Genomic DNA, 18,086 nt, shown 5'->3' with positions numbered 1-18,086 from the left:
AGGATCACACAAAGTTATTTCAACAACATCCCTAGTTTTAGTGCTTTGATAGAAAAGTTACACTAACTTCTCTGTACTCTATTTAAATAGTATAGAATGAGGATCATCTTGAAATAGCCTCATTGTCTGGACTACTTTAAAATAATTACTTTAAGGATTGTAGCCTTTAGTTTCCATGTGCTACATCATTTACTGTGGCAGAGTTCGTGGTCTCGGTAACACCTTTGATTCTCTGCTCGGTCCAGGCTAAATTGCTTTAGCTCAATTATTATATACATGAACATAATCTCTTATCCATCAAACCAGGGCAACCTTTGAGGCCAAGGACTCCAAATTAAGTATAAAATAGATTTAAGGTATCATGATGAGCTTTAAAACTTCTCTGTGGTTTGTTTGATTGCATTTTTTTATTAAAAAAAAACAAATTATGCAATGAAGAAACAGTGATGAAATAAGAGATTATCTTTTACACAGAGGGTATGGTTTACTGGAAAGCTGTTTAACATAAGAGAAAAATATACAGACAGTCCTCACTTACCGACCACTCATTCAGCTACCGTTTGAAGTTACGACAGGGCTGAATGAGGGAACTTATGACCAGTCCTCAAAGTTGCAGCTATCGCAGCATTCCCAAGGTCACGATTCGGGCACTTGGCAACCAGTGCGCAATTACAATAGTTGCAGCGTCCCACGGTCATGTGATCACCATTTGCGACCTTCACTGCTGGCTTCTGATAAGCAAAATCAGTGGGGAAGCCAGCAGGAAGTTGCAAGTCATGGTCATGTGATGTCATGCTTAACTACTGCGTGGGATTCAATTAACGACCGCAACTGGGACTGTCAGAACTGCCATCGTAAGTCAGCATGGTCGTAAAAGCTTTGATCCCCTTCAAGGGATCCTTCAGCACCAACACCAAATCATCTGCAAAAGCTCTCAACTTATGTCTCTTTCTTAATTTTATCCCTTCTAATCTCTCCTTATATCTCTATTCAGAACCTCCAAAGTTAAAATAAACAACAGGGCAGACAGTAGACAACCTGATCTCGTTCCCTTTGGTATCTCGCATGATTTGGTTAAGTTTCCATTCACAGTAATTTGCCCTTTCTGTGATGTATAAATCGATTTCACTCCTTTTATAAAGTTCTCTCCAAAATTCATATCTTCCAAAACTTTGAACATAAAAGGCCAGTTTAAATTGTCAAAAGCTTTCTCTGCATCCCAAAAAATGAAGGCAGCTTGTTGGTCATGGTGCTGTTCCAAATATTCTATAATGTCCAACGCTGTTCTAACATTATCTTTTAATTGTCTTTTAGGTAAAAATCCACACTGATCTTCATGAATAAATTCTTGTAATATAATGTTGTATCCACAGTAGGAAAAAAATATCCTGTGGCAATGAAATGTAACTTCAGCATCTTTCTAAACACAATTATGGATTTAGTATGCGTATTCAACATCACTGCTTATCCCTATTTGTAAGTAAGCTATTTTGGATGAGTAGGATTAGTTTCCAACTCAGCAAAGTATATTCAGAATGGAAGATGCACTTGTAACCAGCATTATCATCCTTGTTAATGCCATGGTGATTTGTTAGGGATGAGATAACTGTAGCGAGTGTTCCACAGAGACTACGCAGGGACATATCAGAGGAGTCTCCTCTCAGTTATTTGGAATCAAGTTATTTAATGCTTAAGTAATCAGAAATAGCTCCTTGGAACGTATGCCAAAAGCAGCATCAAAGTAGAAGAGATCAAGGAAAACAACCGTAAAGTTCTGTTGCTGATCTCTATGGAGATAATGGGACGCCATTTTAATCCATGGGCTTAATCAGGCTGCTAGCTGTCTTCTGACACGGTAAATATGATTTTCAAAGTAATTGGAAGAAAATGGTTTGAATGCTGAAGATTTCCTTCCTGCACTCTCCATACTCCAGTTTCGAAATGTTTTCGCTTCAAAAATACTGATACCTTCTCAGAAGCCTTACAAGGTAGACCGGACTTAGAAACCAATATCATGTACTTTTATTGTAACAGAACCTTGCACGTCTGAATGTGCTTCTCCCTCCCCCACTTTATCTTCTTGTGAAGTAGGGAGGGCCTTGGCTAAGTCGTTTTCTCACATTACTATCTTGGCCCGGGCTCAAGCCCCGCTTATCTGCTCATTGCCTTGGTAGCAACTCTTCCTCCTGTCCTTCAAGGCTATTCCCTCTCCCCTCTACATATATTCTGAAGATCTGATGCCAGCCATCTGATATCTACCCAAAAGCCTTTAGTGCAGGAGTATCCGTAGGGCATAGCCAAAAAAATCAATGGTGGCCATGATGGTATGATCAAAGGGCCATTTTTTAATGTACAGTGGTACCTCTAGTTACGAACTTAATCTGTTCCGTGACTCTGGTTGCAACTCGAGTTGGTCTCAAGTCCAGGTAAAGTTTCCCATAAAGTTCAATGTAAATACGGTTAATCCGTTCCGCCCTCCGAATTTGGTCGCACCACGAGGCAAATTTCCCCATAAGGTTCAATGTAAATACGGCTAATCCGCCCTCCGAATTTGGTCGCACCCCGAGGTAAATTTCCCCCATAAGGTTCAATGTAAATACGGCTAAACAGTTCTGAAACAAATGCATTTTATTTTTAAACCTCAAAAACCTTCCAAACGCCACAAAAACCTTCCAAACGCCACAAAACACACCACAAGCCTCACTGAACGTCTCCTTGCTACCGCGATCTCGCCCACAGGAAGCCGCGACCACGTGGCAGCAGGGAAAATGGCCGCGGATCCGGTTCGTAAGTAGAGGCGGAGTTCGCATGTCGAGGTAAATTTTTGGGGCCGGAGCTGGTCGTATCTTGAAAAATTCGTAAGGAGGGGCGTTCGTAACTAGAGGTACCATTGTATGTTGCATTGATAAGACTAATCTCCCTGGGGAAATCTCTGCTCCAATCCTTTGATCATCTCACATCTGTGGAAATAACCTCGAAGCTGCTTAAAAAGCAACGGCTTTCATTCCTCTTACCCGCATCCCTTCAAATCGTGACAGGGCTCTTAGCGGCCGCAAAGCTCGCAAAGTCCGGAGAGATTTCATGGGCCCGATCTCTGATTTTCCAAGCAAATTTGCTATAAGAGTTACCAAGGAGACCTAAAAGAGAAAGCAGGAAGAATAATATTGAAATGGCTACTGCGTGCTTTTAATTTATTATGCGCTTTGCCTCCCTCTGTACTAAAAACAGACAAATACTTTTCTGCATAAATGTTAACAGTGGGCATCAAACTGAAAGGGTACAATAGGGTTTGATGTTACCAAACCTGGAGAATAGGCCAGTGAGAGATCATCTACTATTCCTCTAATCTTCCCTTCGTGCCTTAGCATGAATATTCAGACTTGTAAGTATTCAGCTGTATTCTGCTATAAATTCTGTTGCTCAGCTGAGAGCCTTCTTATGTCTGACCTTCCATTGCCTAGATCACAAAATATGTAAAAAATGTTTTAGCCTCAAGTTTGGTTTGGATGGTCTCAGGGGAGAATTCAACCAGTTGTCCCTATTAATTCATAGGTGATCAGGACTCACAGATCTGTTACACTTCTCCAGGTGGGAACTCCAATCATCTCGGCCCCCATGCCCAAGAAAAACCCCCAAATTTTTAGAAGAGTCAGGACCAACTGTATATAAGGGGGAGATCATTCCAGGGATGAGGTGCTGCAATGGAAAAGACGTGCCTCCTGGTCCCACCAGATGGCACTGCTTCGCCTTTCTCCATGCCATGCATTATTTTATACAACTTGATACGTCTCAGTCGTGTCCCAACCAGTTGCCTTTCTTCAAAGCTAAACAGTCCCAAACTTTCTAATATTTTCCTTGTATGAAAGCTATTTGAACCATGTTGGTTGTCTTCTTCACTTCTTCTTCCAGCTCTATTAAATCCTTTTCTCAAATATGGCCGCCAGAACTATACAGAGAATTCCAGACAAGGTTGTACCATAGATGTGTATCAGGGCATTACAGTGGGGGCAGTTTTATTCTCAATCCCTTTCTATCCATCTCATGGAATTTGCCTTTTTCCACAACTGTCCATACTCTGAGTTGAAATCTTCAGTGTGTTGGCCCCAGGACCCCAAGACCTTGGAAATTAACTCATGCTCACTTGGAAATCAATGGGATCCATTCCATACCACTGTTCAACTGCAATACTTACATCTACAATCAGGAAATCAAGCCAGCACCAGGCATTGGTGAAGTATTTGTGGAATCCATAAGCCACCCATTTCAATAACATCTCTAAGATAAATATGTAGGTGAAGATTTTGTCAGCATATTCCAGCATGATTTTAATATTCCGCCTCTCATTCTGGTAAATATCTTCAAATGCCTGAGATAAGAAGGCATATCTAGCTATAATATCTGCAGAATATTATTAAATTTACAATTTTTACTTATAGATCGTTATCTCTCTCTCTCTCTCTCTGACACACACACACACACACACACACGCTGCAGGCACATTAGATGAAAATAACACAAGGAAGCGACAGGAAATATTTATCCATGAAAATCAGGAAGAAAAAAAATGGGTCTGTTTAACTTCTGTCTTAAAAAAAACCTCTTTTATAATCTTTCCTCGGTTCATAGCAATTCTTTATCTTCTCTGTTGCTTTAGCTACTGCTTTGGCCTACTTTCCTTTTCCAATCTGTCTATCTCTGAATGTTCTTTAGGCAATTAAGGATTTTGTAATACCTATAATGATGTCACAACATATGAAACCAACCAGATTTGCCTAACTGACAACAACTTCATGAATTTGTGATACCTGTAACATTCTCCAAGTCTAAATTTCCCCAGTACTGCTTTCAAATGATCTCTTCATGACTGCGGAAGGATACCATTCTATCAGCAAAGATGTGACATCTGCCATGTTTTTTTCAGACACGATCCACACTGCAGACATGGTTTACAGGACTATGTGGACTTGACTCAGGACAGCTGCAGTTTTCAGTTCCATCTATCATTCATTTTTATTCATTTTTTATTATTCATTTTATTTATTTATTTATATTTCAAGTTTGCCACTGCCCACCTCACTGCAGAGCAACGTACAGAAGCAGTTCCTGAACACTGATGAAATGACCAAAGTCACTTTGATATGGTGCTGCCTTCATATTGGTGAAAGAACAAAGACCCCAACTCTAATCAGACACCGGGGGGGGGGGGGAGCAGATGTGTGAGTTTCACGTCCCATGAAAACTTGATTCAGACATTCCGCCAGATTCCACAAAACAATGAGCTTTGTGAAAGAATCATGGAAAGGGCAGAACGAGATCCAACCCTCAGTGTCTTTCCTAAACAGCAGATCAGTGATGGATCAGAGTTTTAGCAAAGCTAACTATCCTCCCTTTGTTTATTTTTCTACATTATTCCTTATCGGAAATGGGAATGCACCTTCCTCCTCCCTGCTTCAGTCAATGGAAAAGAAAAATAAAAGCGTTATCGTACCAAAGCTCCACTACTTATCAAAATCATGAACACAATGAAGCTCTCAAACCAGTTGTGTTCTACGATTCGGTAACATGTCTTTCTTAGATTCCACCAGATTTTGCCTGGAAACTTAGAGGTATGCATTGAACACCAAGGATAACGGTGAACACATCCTGAAAGAGACATTGAAGACACAGCCTGTATTACTGGGCAAAAGCTTGCATCCTCTATTTCATGATGCTTGATGAACCTCCCTGGGGAGGTACCACTAATCTAGTTGGCCATACTCTCTGGGATAATGGAAAGTTTAGACCACTGCCCATCTCACTGCATGGATGAAGAAGTGTTCAAAAGCAATTGTAGCTGAACTGGCCAGGGAGAAAAATATATAAAACTCATAGAGGTAATAACTTACTACGGTAACCAAAGTTGTACAAAATCAAGTGTTCGTCTTCAGAAAAGATGGTTAGACTCAAAAGAAGAGGGAGGAGAAAAATGGGGATGAATTTGGTGACATGCCTACCAAGTTACACTGTTGGATATGTGGAGAACCATGTAAATTGGGTCAAGGACAAAATAGTATTAGGGTGTGATAAAGGCTTGTTGGAAAGAAGCAAGTCAATGGTTATAAATCATCTGTTTGGGGGAATAAGGATTTCAGCTTTTAAAGGCAGAACTCCTCTCATCACATCTAAGATGCGCTGATTGGACTGATGGAAGAAAAATCATCTGGGCAGTCTTTTTATTAAGAAAGTTGGATATAATTTTCAGAGAACCATACTTTAGAACAGTGTTCCTCAACCTTGGCAACTTTAAGAGGTGTGGACTTCAACTCCCAGAATTCCCCAGCCAGCAAGCTGGCTGGGGAATTCTGGGAGTTGAAGTCCACACCTCTTAAAGTTGCCAAGGTTGAGGAACATTGCTTTAGAAGGAATCCAAAGTGATCCGTTTTGGTGACCCCCTGGTACTTCTGTGTGTCAAAATCTGCATGATGGTGGGTGTGACATCATGACTGAGGCCCTGCCCCTTTGTACACACATGCACATACACAAGGGGCGGGGCTTCAGTTACAAATGGCATGCCCACCATCTTGCAGATTTTGACCCACAGACCCACAGATGTCCCTGGTGACATCCTTGTGATTATGAAATCATGTAGATCTGTCAAGTGGTTCCTTACTTTCTGGGAAACAATCATCTGGCTCCTTCAAATCCTCAGCTAAGTCAGAAGTGTTCTTCAGGAATTCATCTGGGTCTGTCAGATCCACAGTGCTGCCTTCTGAGCAACTGGTTGAGTCTGCAGTCTACAAAACAAAGAAGGTAGGTCTGACATTTCCATTGGTTCAGCTGTCCCTTGGCATTCCTAGATTAAGTGCATAGAGAAGACACGTCCATTTTTTAAACATGGAATGGTAGCATTGGGGTTCTGCAATGATCTGGATTCAAAGGGCAAGAGTAATTTGCAGATGTGTCTTTCTCCAGGACTGTGCAGCAATAGAAGAGGGCCATTGCCAGATCACAGGAGAACACACCTATGGGTGTTCTAAACAGATTTGGATCTCTGCACAATCTTAGTTAATACACTCCTCTTGAGTTTGAGTTCATCTCCGGGAACAGTCCCTTTTTACCATGGGGAATCTGCTTGGTTACGGTATTCCATGTCAACTAACTCGTTGCAGAAGCATTTCATTCTGTGGTCAAGACAAACTAGCCTCATGATCATATTGTTGTGGTTATCCTCATTATCCTCATTTATTAGATTTAGACCCCGCCATGTCGCCAGAAACTCAAGGCAATCCTCCCTGTATCAACAACCCTACAAGATAAGTTGGGCTGAAAAAGAATGACTGGCCCCAAGTCCCCCAGATAATATCCTCCCCCCTGAAGTGAGGATCCATCATTTCTGTCCTTTGACAGGTCTCTCAAAACCTGGATGTGCCTTCAGGCCTGGGGACCCCAGGGGACTGGTGAATTATTGAGGTGGCTATACTATTATTATCATCTCTTTGCCTACTATTTCTTCTCTTTTAGCTTGTTTTTACAATTTTTAATGTTTTTAAAATATTAATAATAATAATTATTTTTCAGTATTTATTAGTTAATTGTTTTTAGCCTTGTTGGGGAGCTCCCAGAGTCACTTGTTTCTGAGATGGGTGGCCATATAAATTTGACAAATAAATAAATAAATAAATAATATCCATATGGGAGGGTGAACTTCATTAATATACAGGTAGTCCCCAGGTTAAGAATGCCTGATTTATGGACGACTCATAGTTAAGAACGGAGCCTATTATAGCAAAATTTGAGATAAATAGACAACAATTTGAGTTAAATACACAATGGTTCAAGTTCATTATACAATAGTACTTATACAGTAATATACAATAATACTGTTCCAGCTTACGTACAAATTCAACTTAAGGACAGACCTTGGGAATGGAACTCATTCTTAAACTGGGGACTCCCTATATCACATTGGCAACATTTTCCTTTGGCTGTGGACTGGGGAATGGTATTTACCTCTTTTTCCTTGGGCAACAAGGATCCAAGTTTCACTTGTGCATTTCTTTCCTCAGGGACAGAAATTTCTGACGTCCGACTCCAGACTTCGCAGTTTTTGGCCTTTTCCCCTCTCAAGCGCAGCTGGTTTTCCTGCTGAAAATCGCAGTAGTTGGGACCCAAAACTACTTTGCTGAGACTCATGTTGCTCTTGCTGCCAAGATGGTGGCCCCAATCACATGATCCAAACCCCACCCCTCTTTTGCAGGTGTCAACCCTACAATGCCCCTGCCCAGAGCTCAAAAACCAGGCTTCTGGCTGAATTTGTTTTTCTCCTTTTCCACGTGCCACTTTCCAACAAATATCTCCATACCTGAATCTGCTGTTCATGGATGTCCACAGAAAGGGGGCCAAGAAAATCACATAAAAAAGGGCTGAGGCTTGATCCCATGGTTGCGGCTGCCCTTCTGACTTTTCTGCCCACCCCTGCAGACACTTTGCTGCTGCTTATCCAAGAGAGAAGAATATGCATCTTCCCAGAATATATTTACCAGCATTTCTGCCTACAGACCTGGGTAGATGTTCTCATGGGTAAAGAGAGGGTGCGGGGAAATAGCAGATGTTCCAACCCTTCTGCCCAGATGCCAGATTCCCATAACTCTGCACTTTCTGACAAAAATTTGGTTTCCAGGTAAGCAGCAAAGCCAGGATTTTTTCTGAGCTCTTAGTGGACCAGTACTGACCCTCTAAGGGAGATAACTAATAAAAAACAACTTCTCCTTTGAGTCAAGCTCAATTCCAGATGACTTCATGGACCCATCATAGCTATCCTTATATGGTTAGCTATTGTCTTCTTCAGAGATGTATTTTCAACTTCACCACCAAGCTTATGGGCTTGGAATGTCATGGAGATCTCCCCTCCAAGCATTAACCCAGCCTGACTCTGCTGCCCACTAAGATCAGCTGAATCTGGCTCCTAACCTGCTTCGTACACTCTGTCTCCAGGACTGAACCCAAATCTTCTGAACCTTCGCTGTCAGATTCCACAGGAGCAATAGGAACGCAGACAAACACACTGGGATTGGTGACGAACTCATCTTGGTTGCTCTTGTCCCTCGTTTGCTGGCTGTTGAAACCCTCTTTGGAATTATGACCACTGCTTCTCAGCTCTACCCCACTTTTCTCCAAGTCACATTTTACTTTCTTTGGGGCTGCTTTTCTCTTCAGCCCCAAAACTCTGAAGAAAACCATCAGCACTGCCTGTTTTGCAATGTGAAGCCCTCTGTGGATCCGAGCAAAGGCAATCTTCAAGTTGTTCATTTCCCTGTCATCTTCTGGGAGCTGAGTGAGGTTGTCAGCACTGAAGGAGTTCAGCAGAAGGGCGATGAACAAATTGAGAACCTCAGAGAAAGGAGAGAGCAAAGGGTTAATAGCTATTTCAGCAGGAGCACTAGTGGGAAGGGAGAGATCATTCCCAAGAGGAAAACTTCCTTGAACAACACATTGGTTCTGTAGGAATCTAAAACTAAAATCTCCAAAAAGTCCAACTCCTGGTGACTTCATGGATACATCCCTGTGAGAATTGTTGGTGTCAATATGCAAATGGTGTGCCATTGCCTATTTATATGCGTGCATGTGTGCATGCACACACACACACCTCTAACTTTCATGACAAATCTTAATGTGTTTGACAATCAATCAGGTTTTGCTATGTTTCTGATTCAGAGTAACTGAATTTATTTTTATCCCTTAAGATTCAGTTTCTCGTGATGGTCTTGTGTACTTTCTATAAACTTTTAAACTGCCTGGCAACAGCAGTCGCAGATCACCAGCTATCACAGCCCTAAACTGAAGGCTCCTGTTCTGTGGCCCAGAACATAAATAGGAAAGTTTTGATTCCTTTATAAATGGGGTAAAAAATGCATAGGAATGCAAAAGTCAGGAACATTTGCAGAAAAGACCATCTCAAAAATGCCTAGCCTTTGAATTCAACATGTGTGTGCCTTTCTTTAAAATAAATAAATAAACACAACGATCAGTCTGGGTGTCCATGGAGGGGAGCTCAAAAAAATCAATATGGCAGTTGTGGCTGCACAACTGAAAAACCACCCCTTTGTTATGTGTGACACATGTCAAAAGCAGGGGGGGCATTGATGGCACAGTTGACCTTGACTCTTTAGTTGACATAGTCCTGAACCTCTTTATGTAAGTTCCTCCAAATTTCCATTGGGCTGGAAAAAATAGACCTTTTTCTTAAAGATGGCAGGAGAGGTTACATTGGTGATGTCATCATTGCTAGTCAGTAAGCACCGCCTATGACGTAAGAGCATTATCATCATTTCTTCCCTTTCAGAGATAGCTTTTGGGGTTTGTCCTTAGCCTGAAACGTTTCTAGAGCTCTCAAACAGCTTCCTTGTTAAAATGCCACGTTTTTCACCCTTATTAATTCATTGCAATTGGGGTCCAGAGTGTAGGTGAGGTGAACACATTTTAGTAAACAGAGAGGCTGGGAAGATGTTGAGGTCCGCTTTCCCAGAGATACTAATTACACGCTTGAAACAGTCTCCTCTTATTTTCCCCTCTTTTTATTGTGAGATTTCTTTTTGTTCTCCAGGAGTTTTTAAAAAATGGAGAACAGAAGAATCCTTAGGTGTGGATTCAAATGCTGTTCCATTTCCTTACAAGACTGTCTAGATCATCTTTAAGAATATTCAGAAATAACATTTCTCTATGACATTAATAGGGAAAGAAGGTGGACCATAAAGAGAGAAAGGAAACGCATGAAAACTTACCACTAAATTTCCAATCACCATGACCAGCACAAAGACCAGCAGGCACAAGGATGGCTCAGCCACCACCATGCAATGCCACATGGTCTCAATCCATTCCCCACACAGGATTCGGAAAATAATGAGGAAGGAATGAAAAAAGTCTTCCATGTGCCAGCGCAGTTTGCAATTGGGATCTAACTTGTTGCAAAAGGTTTTATAACTGCTCCCAAACAGTTGCATCCCAAATACAGCGAAGATAAAGATGATAATGGCCAGGACGAGGGTGAGGTTGCCCAGAGCATCCACTGAATTTAAGATGATTTTTATGAGGGTGTTTAAGGTGGGCCAAGACTTCGCCAGCTTGAAGACTCTCATCTGTTTAAGAGGAAGAGATTGAATCAGATTCTGTGGCTTAAAAATAACAGAATAATTGGTGAGGTGCTGTGTTCAAAGGCATCTGAGGGAGGGGAAGGGGTCAAAAAAGTCAAGGTAACAGCCACAATCCTGTGATTGAAGCCCCCCCCCCTTTTTAACATGCATCCCATCCATGTTAGCGATCCATAAATTGCAAATGTTATCCATATATTCAATTCGTTTTGAGGGTTCATACATCATCCCACCATTGTGGAGAGAAAGGAAGATGACCTTGATGGAGACAGGCAAGATCCGTCGCTAGGGCAATGAGGGGGGAAATATATTTTAAGTCCACAACAGAAGGCAATATTTAGAAGTGGATCAGACAGACACCTCCCTAATTCCCTGGAGTATAGGAAGGGGGAGAGGTCCAGCACCATTAGACTTTCAAGATTCTGCTATTATAGCCAATCTCAATAAAAGTACTTTTTTAGATTTTCTGTGCAGTTGATTTCTGGGGCTGTTCTACCTAGTGGGGCTGACACTACAGGATGCCATAGTTTTAACCATGGTTTGTTCCATAAACTGCAATAACTGAATTCACACATAATATTATGCTGTAACACAGGGTTCCTCAACCTCAGCAACTTTAAGATAGGTGGACTTCAACTCCCAGAATTCCTTGCTGGCTGGGGAATTCTGGGAGTTGAAGTCCACACGTCTTAAAGTTGCCAAGGTTGAGAAACATTGGTCTAATCTGACACAGTGTCCAGCAGAAGTGGTGTTGGAAAATGTGCAATTCCTTGCCAACCTATTAATATATGGATCGCTTCAGAAAAGTTGCTGCTAATGCTCATCCTCCCCTTGCAAAAAGAGCCTTTCTCCCATGAGAAAACTAGGCAGGAACATGGCAATTCTTTCCCAATGCTCTATAAATGCATTATGAGTAATCCTCCGGGCATGCAAGGTGGCTCAGGGGAAAACCGGTCCTATCATCTCCATGAAAAATTAAAACAAAGAGCTCCGAAGCAAAAGAACAAATAGTTACCAGCCTCAAGGTCCGCAGCACGGAAAAGCTGCCTTTTTTCCCACTTTTCTTGCCCTTCCTATTCTCTTTGGTCTCGCTAGACGTGCTTAGCTCAACTATACTTATCAGGACAATCACACTGTCAAAGACATTGGAGCGCTGCTGAAAATAATGATAGGGATCCAAGGCGATGATTTTCAAGATCACTTCTGCTGTGAAAATGGCCGTGAAAATCTGTAAAAGGAAGGAGAAGGAGAAGGAGAAGGAGAAGGAGAAGGAGAAGGAGAAGGAGAAGGAGAAGGAGAAGGAGAAGGAGAAGGAGAAGGAGAAGGAGAAGGAGAAGGAGAAGGAGAAGAGGCGGCGGAGGAGGAGGAGGAGGAGGAAGGAGAAGAAGAAGAAGAAGAGGAGGAAGAGGAGGAAGAGGAAGAGGAAGAGGAAGAGGAGGAGGAAGAGGAGGAGGAGGGGGAAGGGGAGGAAGAAATGGCACAGTCAGGTCCCAAGGAAGGTTTGTATTCCCTCCTCACAGGAAGGTGAAGGCTGGTTCACATGACCCCCTGACAGGCTAAGAATGCAGGTTGTGTGAACCCAAGCAGAGTTTAATCCAAGCATTAGTCTTCGTACATTCAGTTCAGCCTCTATTTGCCCTGTTCTCCTTATCCATGATGGATTGTTTTGCTATTATCAATCTAAACAAGCGGGGGAGTCAACAGGTCAAAGTTTAAAGGCTGAAGGAAGGTTAAAACAAGCCAAGATGGCAGCCGTGACCACACAATCAAAGCCTTGCCCCCTTTTTACGAGCACAGCGAAAGTATTTAATTTATTTAAAGAAGTTACATCCCCCATCTCGCTACTACAACTCTGGTCAGCTGAAGTCAATTAAAACTGCCAACACTCATTAGCAAAGAAGTTTCAGCAGCAATCAGTGTACCACGTGGCAGAGATCCAAAGAGACCCTTCCATCTTACAAGCTGAGAAGAAAAAAGCAGGGATCCCCTAACATCCCAGCCCAAGTGCGTAAGGGAAAACCCAGATCTTTAGCATCTTACGGACAGCCAAGAGGATCAGGGGTGGATCCTCTTCTGTGCCAGGATCCGCTTACCATGTTACCTCTCGAAAGAGCTTGCTCAAACCGGGAGGTCATTTTGTAGTGGTCCAAGGCCATGAAAAGGGTATTCATCACGATGCAGAGTGTGATCATGAGATCGGTAAACGGGTCCATTACCACCACGCCCACTTTCTTTTTTATTCTCTGCCACAGCGGGCAACAGTTCCAGACCAGATACTTGCGGGCTAACTTGTTCAAGAGGCGAGGGCATTTTCGATCCGATTCTTCAAGTTCTAAACAGCACACAAAATAAAAGGAGAAGAACCCTGAAATGAAAAGCGATGAAAATACACATTCAACCCCAGTGAGGATTTTAAGCCCAATCTGTTCTAGAAGGAGAGACCTCAGCAAATATTTAACCCTTCGAGTTTGAAAGCGCTTAGTGGAATAATTGGCTTTCCTGAAGCCTATTCATGAATTAATTTTAAGAAAATATGATTCTTCAGGAGCAAGCGGAATTCATCTCTTAAGGATCCGTTGATGCAAACACAGGAATCTGTTTTAGCATAGTCAGACTGTTGGTGTGTCTATCTCTGGGTTGTTCCATAGTGATTTTAGACCTCAAGGATTTTAGGTCTTTCCCACTGCTGAGTGGTAGGACTTTCCACCCATCCCTGAGTCAGCAGGAAAGCAGACCAGCTTGAAATGTGCCATCTCCATTACTGATCCCTCTGTTGATCCTTTGCTCCCAGTCATTACCAAGCCCTTGTCTTCCCTCCAAGATAAAGGATGACAAAGCAGATCACACTGTAGACGTCTGCCCTTGGGCACTGTTGGAATAAGGGGAAAGACACTACTAAGGACAGCTTAAGTCTGTCTCACTCAATCTGTAAGTAAGATGAAGATAATGTCCTGGGGCCACCACAGAAAAAGAGGATGCCAAGACATGATTAATGCAAGTGGGCAAAGGCCCCAGGCTGGAATTGCCCTACCCTACATGAAGTTGATAGACTCTGAAGCTGGAGACATCTGTACTTAAGGACAAATGTTCTACCGTTCAACTGATCCTGGCAATCCACCTCTTTCTACCTATTCTGAACCTGGCAGTCCACTGTCCTTGCAAATTCTTTGGCTTCTAGTCTCTTCTGGAGGCTCATTAGAATTGCTTTCCATTACCTCTAAAAACTGTAGATCATCTGAAGCCAGCTTGCAATCATATGAGCTTATTTATCTGCTCATTTATTGTTGAAGTTTTTCTTATGACCCACTCTATCAAGTTTGGTTGAGTATGTACAAAAGAGTCTTCCTTTTTAAACTTCCCTGCGGCTCATTCCCTGAAGAGATCCAGTGGTCTCGCTCTTTGATGAAATACTTCAATAATTTTAGCAATTTGAATTGTTTGGACTTTTCTACCAAATCAACTTAATTTATTTTCTTCTGCTTTCTGTTCTTCCTGTTTTTAAAAAATGCTTTTGACTGCAAACTCCACTCAGTAGAAAGCTAGGGCGCAAGTTTCAAAATAATGAACTATAAAATGACAGTGTTTCCTAATCTGCAATTTCTATTGGAAAGGAATTAATGATCTTACCTATACAGAGTCGGCACATACACTACCTACCACATTAAAACTTAGCAATTCACTCCTTTTTTCAGTGGGCACAATACATTGAATTGTAACAGTAGAGTTGCCCAACAAGCTAAGCCATCAAAACCAGACAATCCAAGTGTAGAAAATGTTGTCTGAATGTATCTACTGAACCTTTAATGGAGCTGGATAGGTGAATTGTGTGATTACTACATAATTGCCTCCATTCTTTTCAGCTTCCTGCATAGCCCACCTCCTAATCCACCTCTGCCTCCTAAGATTTAGTGAAGCCCATCCATTCAATGCCACATGGAGAATCCAACTACTCATGCAATGATCTTGCAGTCATTAACCTACTTGGATTAGATGTAGACCTTTGGAACATTACTTATGAAGGGTTTATCCCAAGAAAACATCCAACACACACCACAAAAGCCCACAAGGAGAGATACAGTAGATTGAGGCTACAACTCGTAGAATCCATAGGTAGCCCAGCCACATGTGTGCAAGATCAACATGTTTAAGGCACCTATGGTACGGTCTTGACCCTGGTAAGAACCAGAACAGAGGTATCCATTAACACGCAACAAGGAAAGCTTGTACCCTCAAGGACACTGGTAATAATGCTGACTGCACTTGCTGCCCGTTGTCTCTGAAGTGGCTGGTTGTAACAATCCACCGACAGACGCTGAGCTTGGACCATCTTGTTGGCTTCATCGTACAAAGAAGTCTGTTTAAAGATATATACAATAGATCTAGTTATGAACATTCCTGCTCTTTGGGCACAAATATGACAAAGATACTGTCAGGCAAGTCAAATGATTCTTAAAGCTGAAATATTAGTCCTATCCTGCATTGGCCCCTCGTAAGGCAAAGCAAATGATGAAGACGGCTTGAACAGTTGGGATCTGAGAGTCAATTCAGTCTTGAATGAAAAGCACACATTCCATTCTTCCAGACTGACAGTGTATCTCCGTAACAGAAGTCTATCTAAACTTCGGCAAGAATGGCTCCCTTATATACCATGCATTACACAGCAGAGGAAATGTAGACACGTGAAATAGGGTTTCTAGAAAAAAAGTTCTGAGACTAATCAAAAATAATAGGCAAAAGGACTTAAATTGATACTAGCAATAATCTTCAACCTTCAGTGTAAAGAATAAATATCTAGCTTGTGGTTGGGGAAGCAAACTGAAGGCCTGGGGAGAACGTGTCATTAGAAAGTTTTCATATAATGTTTTTAGTTATGCTTAGTAGTTGTTTGTTTCATTCTACTGTCCCTATCTAACATATACCTTTTTCCCATGTATTTCACTGTTCTAATAATAAAAACACCCTTAGAAATTACATCCCGTTCTTGGGAAGGCACCAAAGATCTCGACTGAGGCGCGTTTTCAGTCTTTGATTCTAGACATCAACTCTTTGAGATGTTTCACCTTTCAAAGGTAATCTTTTCATGACCAAATGACGTGACCCTCCAACAAAAAATATGGGTTTGAGATGGAGATGGCAAGCCTCACATAATGAAAATAATTATACCCAGAGAAAATTAAGAAAATATTCAGTAGTAAAAACTTTAGGAGATAACTCGGAGGAGATGTATTGCAGGAAGCTTGCAACTTATCCCGTATTTCAAGAAACAGTTTCTTATTCTGGATTAAATCTAGTGTTCCTTTTCAAATTAATAAGGAATATAGCTTGTTCCTTGTTCTGGCATCTGGAGAGGTGGATTGTGAGAACAAAAAGCAACTTTAACCTAGCACCTTTATAAATATAAGAACCAGGTGGCAGATCTTCTCTGTTCTGGATTTCCTTGCCTGTGGAGGTTCAAGCAGCCCCCTTTCCTGCTGGCAAGTTGTAAAGTTGTTAAAATAACACAACTGCACTCTACTTTCAACCAGAATCGAATGCTTCTGGGGCCATCTGGGGGATTTCTATTAATTGCTTTTTTTCCCTTTTTGTTTTTATTCTGTATTTTCACTCTGTTGTATGCCACCCAGAATCTGTGGATTGGGATGTGTTACAACAACTGTGAAATAAAGAAATAGATAAAGAAATAAGTGGCTTGAGATTCACAGCATTACTCTTCCTTTCAGACTTCGTTTCAAAATTGCTACCACCATTTTTAAAGAGTGGTATTCAGACTAAGGTAGCCAAAAGTCCAAAGAAATCTGGTCATCCTTTTTCAGACTAACACATTTTATTAAAAGACAGACGCTTTCATGAGCTACAGCTCACCTCATCAGATGCACAGAGGAGCTTGACTGACATAGGATTTAAATGGTAAATGTGTAGATTGCAAACTGCAAATGTGATTTTTAACATACAGGTAGTCCTCAACTTACAACCATTTGTTTAATGACTGTTTGAAGTTACGATGCTGCTGAAAAAAAGTGACTTATGACCAGTCCTTGCATTTATGACCATTGCAGCGTCCCCATGGTCACATGATCAGAATTTGGGTGTTTGGCAACAGGCATGTATTTATGACAGTTGCAGTGTCCCAGGGTCATGGGATGGCCATTTGCAACCTTCCCGGGGGCTTCCAACAACCAAAGTCAATGGGGGAGGCCAGATTTGCTTAAGAACTGCATGATTCACTTAATGACAGCAGCAAAAAAGGTAATAAAATCAGGTGTGACTCACTTAATGACCACATTGCTTAGCGACAGAAGTTCTAGTCCTAACTGTGGTTGTAAGTCGAGGACTACCTGTACAATATTACAATTGTTAATTGATAGGTGCTTATCATCTGTCTCATATGTAACTTACCCCTGCACAATCAACTTGGTTTCCTCTTCCTTTCCCCCCAACTCCCCCCAATTTAAATCCTACATTAGTCAAGCCACTCTAGGAATATAATGAAAGGAGCTGCAGTTCATGGTTATGCCTTTTAATAGCATTTATTAGTCAGAAAAGGTGCAACCCGGCTCTTTCTGACATTGACTAAAATAGTCATAAGAAGCACCACTGAAATTAACAAGAGAAATCATTAGCACCATTTCAGTGGGGCTCACACAATGGCTACCTTCTCCCAAATACATCTTATGAATTCTAGAAACTGCTTGCTTAAAGAGGTAGCCTATAAATAAATAAATTAATTAAATAATGTAATGCATTATAGTCATGGAGAAAATATATTATCAATGTGGTTGCTAGGAGTTGAAAACGACTTGATGCCACATAATCAATCAGTCAGTCAAATGCATTACAGTATGTACTGTTGATACACTCACACAGAAAATCCCTCCTTTTATTAAAATCTTAGCCTGTGTTCCATATTGGGGTTCTTCAGAAGACAACCCTACCCAAAATACAGCAATACTTACAGATGTA

General features: G+C 41.5%; 1 protein-coding gene across 1 annotated transcript in view; it reads right to left on the bottom strand.

Annotated features, from left to right (window-relative positions):
• LOC103056514 (sodium channel protein type 5 subunit alpha-like) overlaps positions 1-18,086 on the bottom strand; it is a 46,199-nt gene that overhangs the window by 10,244 nt on the left and 17,869 nt on the right. The window contains exons 12-21 of the mRNA XM_088150805.1: positions 15,354-15,480; positions 13,220-13,458; positions 12,142-12,354; positions 10,761-11,114; positions 8,950-9,369; positions 7,990-8,124; positions 6,650-6,773; positions 5,489-5,643; positions 4,193-4,366; positions 3,015-3,137 (exon numbers count right to left, since the gene is read on the bottom strand). Of these exons, the coding sequence (XP_088006931.1) occupies positions 3,015-3,137; positions 4,193-4,366; positions 5,489-5,643; positions 6,650-6,773; positions 7,990-8,124; positions 8,950-9,369; positions 10,761-11,114; positions 12,142-12,354; positions 13,220-13,458; positions 15,354-15,480 (2,064 nt within the window). The remainder of the gene's footprint in view (positions 1-3,014; positions 3,138-4,192; positions 4,367-5,488; positions 5,644-6,649; positions 6,774-7,989; positions 8,125-8,949; positions 9,370-10,760; positions 11,115-12,141; positions 12,355-13,219; positions 13,459-15,353; positions 15,481-18,086) is intronic.

Source organism: Python bivittatus, unplaced genomic scaffold (assembly GCF_059951505.1).
Source record: "Python bivittatus isolate LINGU-HERP-01145 unplaced genomic scaffold, Pbiv_v1 ctg000610_np1212, whole genome shotgun sequence".
NCBI lineage: Eukaryota > Metazoa > Chordata > Lepidosauria > Squamata > Pythonidae > Python > Python bivittatus.
This window is presented reverse-complemented; position numbering and strand designations above follow the sequence as displayed.